The 7,189-nt window shown below is 47.0% G+C and overlaps 1 protein-coding gene across 1 annotated transcript in view; it reads right to left on the reverse strand.

The window, feature by feature from the left end:
• The window catches only part of EIF4G2 (eukaryotic translation initiation factor 4 gamma 2), a 13,238-nt gene extending 6,693 nt beyond the window's left edge, over window positions 1–6,545 (reverse strand). Inside the window, exons 1-9 of the mRNA XM_023509953.1 lie at window positions 6,524–6,545; window positions 4,624–4,635; window positions 3,213–3,339; window positions 2,847–2,912; window positions 2,236–2,376; window positions 1,677–1,779; window positions 690–821; window positions 244–310; window positions 3–152 (exon numbers count right to left, since the gene is read on the reverse strand). Of these exons, the coding sequence (XP_023365721.1) occupies window positions 3–152; window positions 244–310; window positions 690–821; window positions 1,677–1,779; window positions 2,236–2,376; window positions 2,847–2,912; window positions 3,213–3,339; window positions 4,624–4,635; window positions 6,524–6,545 (820 nt within the window). The remainder of the gene's footprint in view (window positions 1–2; window positions 153–243; window positions 311–689; window positions 822–1,676; window positions 1,780–2,235; window positions 2,377–2,846; window positions 2,913–3,212; window positions 3,340–4,623; window positions 4,636–6,523) is intronic.
• Between the last annotated feature and the right edge of the window lie 644 nt (window positions 6,546–7,189).

Here is a 7,189-nt window from a genome sequence, read left to right on the forward strand (position 1 = left end):
TGTTTTGATGCACTTATGAAGGATAGATTCATGAATAAGATCAAGCTTGCCAAGTTCTCCAATGAATTTGATGTTCCCCAACATCTTGATCTTAGCAATGGCTCTCTGTTCCTCCTCCTCGGGAAGGAGGGGATTTTCACGCTTATCATAGACTAGGAAAAAAAAATGGCAAAAATTAAAGTCAACATTCAGAAATAAGCTGAAAATATGTAGTACTACTTAGTATAAAATATAAAATCTCACCATCAACATTTCTGGTTCGGTTTTCAAATTCATCTTGTAATTTGGAAATTAGGAGGCGTCTGAATGTCTGTTTGCAAACAAAAGACACTTATCAAGTTTTATTAATTCTTTCAGCTTAAAAATAAATAAACAATACAGTATAGGTACAAAAATTAATAAAATGAGCAGGGCAGCACCTGTGGCTCAGTGAGTAGGGCACTGTCCCCATACACTGAGGGTGGCGGGTTAGAACCTGGCCCTGGCCAAACTGCAATAAAAAAAAAAAGCCACACCTTGTGGTGGGCACCTGTAGTCCCAGCTCCTCAGGAGGCTGAGGCAAGAGAATCACCTAAGTCCAAGAGCTGGAGGTTGCTTTGAGCTGTGACGCCACAGCACCCTACTAAGAGCGACAAAGTGAGACTCTGTCTCTAAAAAAATAAAACAAGCAAATAAAAACTACCACTTACTGTGCTTTGTTTCTGTCCTGGTTGACCCTCTGCTGCTGGGCCATCAAAGTTTGGTGCATCTTCTGCCAATCGCAGACATAGCTGAGCATACAATGAGCTATACTTTGGCTCTTCTAGGGCTTTGTCCACAATCTACAGAAAAATGTCATTTTTAAAACTAAACATGAAAATATTTTCAAAATACCCTTTATTACTACTTTCTTGTCTTAATTTAAGGATCTTAATTTCATGAGAAATTTCTTAACAACTCTGACAATTTCTCTTTAAAAGAGAGGCTAAAAACACCTCTCTTTAGCTGGGCATTGTGACGGGCGCCTGTGGTCCCAGCTACTTGGGAGGCCGAGGCAAAAGAAGCGCTTTTTAAGGCCAGGAGTTGCAGGTTGCTGTAAGCTGTGACACCACAGCACTCTACCAAGGGTGACAAAGCGAGACTCTGTCTCAAAAAAACAAAACAAAACAACCCCCCCCCCCCAATAAAGTTTACTGTGTAAAGTAATTTAGATAGAGCAGGTAAGTGCATAGCACACAGACTGGAAAAATACAACCACTTAATGTTAGCTGTTATGATATACCAAAAATGTCCAGCTATACAGAACTCATCTAGTCAACCAACATCCCTTCCCTCAGGTGTTAGAAAACACCTCAGATTCCAAAACTTTAAAAAGACACAAGAGTCTTTTATCAAATATCACAAAATTCCTTAGTAAACCAAAATACAATGTTTTACACAAAAGGAAAACATTTCGCTAACAGGATCTGCTAAACTCCTCAAGTATATCATGAACCAAAATTCACCTCTTAAATCTGATGCTACTGAAAGTTAATGGTTGTTTTTAATCACAATCAGTACTCCGTGTACACACACACACACACACACAAGTATCTAGCTCACATCTCAGAGTTTTAAACAATAATGGCAGTTTAAAAAAACAAACACTAAGTTTGTTTGTACCCCCCTTTTCAGTCAGGCCAACATTTAGAACTTACCAGCAGTATGACCCCTTTAAGGATGAGTTTAGACTCTACACCCACATTGAGGAGCTCAAGGCATAGCTTGTCAAACTTTTCAGGAGTAAGCTTATTTAGTATTCTAGGGAAAAGAAATCACATTTTAAGTGTTAGACAACACACAAGATTATTGAGTTGAAAAACAGCTCTTAAATTATGTTGATTTTTCTTCTACTTGCTACCTTTATTGTCAATACATGTCTTCTTACTCAGCTAATAGAATGTTGAAACAAACCTATTATTTTGATGGTAACACCTATTTCAGATTGAGGCTACTAAGCCATTCTGACAAGAAACCTTTCTCTTTTTCAAAGCTCAGTGTCAGACCATTATATCCATGCTTCACTGGGTTAGATATCACATCAAAGGTAGTGCCAGCGTAAGGGGCTTGTGGTTGATAACTCAATAGCTGAAAGCAAATGTAAAGTTCAAAAATCCTGATGTGTTGCTCTTGAGTTTAAAGTAATTCTCACAGACTAGAGAAAGACAGCTAGTCCATAATTCTTCCCTCCTTTTAGTAAAACAGCCCTTAACTTACCCTCTTACTTTCCTGAAGATTGCATCATGTCGTTCTTTTTCATTTGCGGAGTTGTTTGCTGCGGAGTTGTCATCTCGTCTAGTGCTTCGTGCAGGAATCCATTTCTGAGCGTTTTGCCCTGGGGTTTTCCCCAGGAACTCGCTGATTATAAATAATAGTGTGCATCAGAATCACCTGAAGGGCTTGCTAAAACAGACTGTTGGGTCCACCCCCAGTTTCTGCTTTAGTAGGTTTGGGGTGGGGCCTGAAAATTTGCATTTCTAGTAAATATTCCTAGGTAAGGCCAATACTGTGAATCCAGGAACCACATCAACACTTTCTAATGTTATGACCATGCTTATACATGCTACTTTACTAATGGCTGATTTCAGAAGTAACATCAGTAAAAATAACCCAAAGGGGGAAAAAAATAGCAACTTGAGGGTCTTAACTCACATAAGATGATATAATAAGGAATAACAAAGAGTTGATAGGAATATCTAGCAGAAACCATGCCCCATAAGACTAAGATTCCTGATATCTACTGCAGTAACTGTCCGTTGTTAATGGAAAAAACTTTTAACTTAAATCTACCATTCACAGAGCTCACTGTTTTTACACTTTTACCATACCTGTTGCCAGCAGTCTTGGGATAGTGCTGAGGTGCACCCCTACTTCCTCCTCCGCCCGAAGAAGCACTATTTAAATTTAAAAAAAATTTGTTTTTACTATACACCAATTAAGCCTCACTTAAAAATAAAGAGTTTACTGTGTATTTTAAATACAACACCACAAATGAAGACTGCTCTTAGGCCTAAAGGAAAGCCAAACAAGTGATTACATTTATTTGTCAGGGGGCAATTAAGACTGCCAGTGAAAGAAAAACTTTTAAGAACTTTAAAAATCAAAATTGCAGCCCACTAAGATTTGGTGTGATGACTCTTGAATTTTAGGAGAACCCTTTTCAAAAAGATCCTCCAGATTAAATTTACAAATACCTGAAACGAGAAGCACCCCCTTCTGCAATCGCACTCTCCACTTTGGCGGCTTGACAACGAAGAATCTTCAAAAGAATAATATTAATGGATGGGGTGGGGAGGGGAGGGTATGGAAGAAATGAAAAACCTAGAATGAGAAAGAGCACCAAAATTAGATACTGCTACCATACACATCTATAAACCTTCATTCGATTACAATTTAGATCAGACCCTGGTGCTGCAGCTGACTGAACTTTCACTGCATTGCAGATCTCTTAAGATAAAACAAGAATGTACTCAAAAGACAGATGATAAGATTTCATTTTGTTTAGCCACCTGGAAATTCCTGGGTATTCAAGGATCCAAGCCTTCACAGAAAGGCAGGCACATCTTAGACTGCTAAGAGCAAATCTTCCGAAAAAACAACACTCCACCGCCTTTAAAACTGAGCACTGAGATCAATAACAGAAAAATCTAACTCTGTCGACGCGGCAGTATTAGGTGGAAAATCTACCGTAATTTTTACTGCCTCTACAACGAGCCAGAGACTGGATCAGGTCGCCCTGAAGACAGACGGTTCGGGGGTCTCCCACCGCCCAGCCTTTCAACCCCTCTCCAGAGAACTTGTGGAGACACGCAGGACAGGGCACGGGACGCAGGGCGGGCACCGCAGCAGGACCAGGGCGCAACATGGCAGCACGAACCGCCGCCCGAGCTTCCCTTCCCGGGAACAAAAGAGCAGCGGGCCGCTCCCAGCCGGGCTCGGTTAGGGAAGCGCCCCCGACAGCCGCCCCACGAGGCCCGGGTCCCTCGGCAGAGGCCGCCCCCGCCAGCCCAGCGCCGGCTCTTTGTTCTCCAGGCAGGAAGGCGGCCTCCGGCCCAGCCGCCGCCTCCGAGCGGCCCCCTCCCACCCATAAATCCCCCCGGACCCGACAGCGGCCGCCGGGCCGACCACAGGGGCAGCGCCGCCGCCGGCCCCACACACCTCCTCCTCGCAGGGAGGCCGGGCTCCGGGACTCCTGCGCTGCGCGGGTCCCGCGCCAACGGCCGGGCCCTCCCCGCCGGCCCGCGTCCCTCCCGCCGCCGCGCGCGCGGCCCCCGCCACGCTCCTCCGCCGTTCGGGCACACCCGCGCCTCGGTCAGCCGCGGCCTCGGCCCCGCGGAGGGCGGCCGCCCGGCCAAGACGGGACGGCGGCCGGGCCGAGGCCGCGGATCTTCTCCTCCGTGAGCTACCGGAAGGGAGAACAAAGGCCAAGACCAACCAGGTGCCTGAGTGCAGAGGAAACGCTAACAAGGGTCGCCCCACCCGGCTTCCCCTGCGGCCGCCATTTTGTACCGCTCGAGAAGAAGCGGCCAGGAACGGCGGCCATTTTAGAGCGCTCTGCTCGGCGGCAGCGGCGGCGGCGGCGGCGGCGGCGGCGTCTCCACTCACCTTCACCGAGAACTCAGCAGCTGCCACCGCAGCTGCCTCCTCAGGATCCGGTCGTCGGGGACGGGGAAGGGAAGGGAAGGGGGAACGGAAAACAAAAAAGGGGGAGGGAAGGGGGAGGAAGGAGTCGGGAACGGCTTGAAACTCTCAGCTCAAAGGAGTCGCTGCTGCAGCCACCACCCGGTAACCGCTGCCACCTCCATAGAGCTCCGACTCGCTGCTGGCGCTAAGGCGTGTCTGAAGCCGAACTTATCACTCTGGGGCAGCCGAACTCACCAGAGCCGCCCCGAATGGCTCCTGGGCCGCCCAATCAGCAGCCTGGCTGCCATCCGCCACCAATCCGCGCAGGGCGGCGGGGAGGAGCCACAGGGCCAAGCTCGGTTGCAGCGCAGCCCCGCCGCAGTGCGCAAAGCCATATTCGCGAAGGCTCTGAGGCCAAGCTAGTGGCGTAAGGGGAGCCGAGCGCTGTCAGGCCGCCGGCCGCTGGCGTAAAGTCGGAGAGCCCCTCTGCGTCTGCGTTGGTGTGGCTGCTTCGTCTTCCTCCACAGTCTCTTTGTTCCCTGACTCCGTACTCCGTGCTGGAGTCGTACAGGCCTCTTTTCCCTCAACCTCGTTTTCTCACCAGGAATTTGGGAAGAAAACGATCCCTTTCCCCCCTGTATCCGACGCCCGTCCGCGGCGTGTCAGAGCATTGATTTTCCCGGCGCCCGGAGGAGCTGTGATTGCCGGGCGCGCGCCTGGCCACCCTGGGACTGGCCTGTCGGGCTGAGGCCCGGCGCCCCCCGGGCGCAGCACCGGGAATCACTGCCTGGGTCCGGTTCTTGGTTGGCTTCGGCAGCGTGAGGGAACCGGTACCTAAGGACTGAGGGGCGGACTCGCGCCCCGAACGAAAAAGAAGCTTCCTTCAGCTCCTTATTGACCCACCCCCTGCCGAGTGAATGAGACAGGGATGGAAGGAAGGGGGGTAGTGTCTGTGTGTGCACCCCACACGAGAAGCGGTTTTCCCTGCCGGAGTGTCTGGCCAGCGGTCACCGAGGAATGCCCAGAATACGCCTGACTTTGGAAGAAGCGTCTGCAGAGCGCGGGCGTTTGGTGGATTTTAAATTGTTAGCTGCTGGTTTTTATTCTTTGTTTTTTTTTAAAGAGCACGTTGAGCCTTTTCAGCTGTGTATTTTCATTTTATGTAAGATCCACTAAAGGAAGTAGGGTTAAGATTTTCGAAGCCGCAAGTCGGGCTATTTATACTTCTCAGGTAATATTTTAAAGGATAGGGACTGTGTTCCATCTTTTGCGACATTTTAGCTATACGAAAATGGAGTCATGTTTCCATATACTTAACAGAAATGTCCCCATCTCCATTTTGAGCATACCGTTCTTGATACAGCGTGTCATCAAGAGCCAGAAAGTGTGTGTGTGTTTTAGCATGCATGACTTTTGAAGAAAGAGATCAATAAAGAGGAGGGTTTTCAAACACCGGAACTTAGGTTTGACATGTCAAAACAGCTCTTAGTGTTGAAAGCGCCTAATCCTTAAGAAAATTTTCGGGAAAGTTACATGATTTTTTTCAGGACATTTAAATCTGATGATAGAAGGATGTGGTGTGACTTTGAAGGTTTCTAACACAATTCCAGCATCTTTGGGTCTTTGGGTACACCTTATTATTACTACTATTATTGCTATTAAATCAATTTCACTTGAACTTTATTTTTAAGAGCTAGAAAAAACACTCGGGTTTGTTTTTTTTTTTAAGGAAACGATTACTTTTGGGAAAGGTACAAATTTTGTTTCAAATTCTAGATGTTTCACTGCAATTTTGGGACCCTTCTAGCTTCAAAACACCAGAATAACATTCATTTCTTATTTTTAAAAAAATGCTTTAATGTACAGTATGTGATATTTTTACCTAACTGGTTTACATTCTCCATGTTGATAATGCGTACCTTAGTCTGATAGGAAGAGTAGTGTTCAAAAACACTGTTCTAGACAAGGTGGCATGAGGGAGGAAATAAAAAGAATCAAAAACAATGTTAAAACCCTCTAATCTGGCTCCGCGCCTGTGGCTCAAGCGGCTAAGGCGCCAGCCACATACACCTAAGGTGGCGGGTTCGAATCCTCAGCCCGGGCCCACCAAACAACAATGATGGCTGCAACCAAAAAATGGCCGGGCGTTGTGGCGGGAGCCTGTGGTCCCAGCTACTTGGGAGGCTGAGGCAGGAGACTCGCTTGAGCTCAGGAGTTGGAGGTTGCTGTGAGTAGTGAAGCCATGGCACTCTACCCAGGGGGACAGCTTGAGGCTCTGTCTCAAAAAAAAATAGCTGGGCGCTAGGTGTTGTGGCGGGCGCCTGTAGTCCCAGTTACTTGGGAGGCTGAGGTTGCTGTGAGCTATGACACCACAGCATTCTATCTAGGGCAACAAAGTAAGGCTCTATTTAAAAAATTGTTTTTTAATTAGTTGAATGCAAATATTAGGAAATTTTACATACAAATCCAAATTTACAACTTTCCATGAAAAATTTAAAAATATGGCAATAATGGGCCTCAAATTCTTGTAAGGCAACATTCTGATACA

The sequence above is a fragment of the Otolemur garnettii genome, unplaced genomic scaffold, assembly GCF_000181295.1.
Source record: "Otolemur garnettii isolate 467f Iridium unplaced genomic scaffold, OtoGar3 scaffold00001, whole genome shotgun sequence".
Lineage (NCBI taxonomy): Eukaryota > Metazoa > Chordata > Mammalia > Primates > Galagidae > Otolemur > Otolemur garnettii.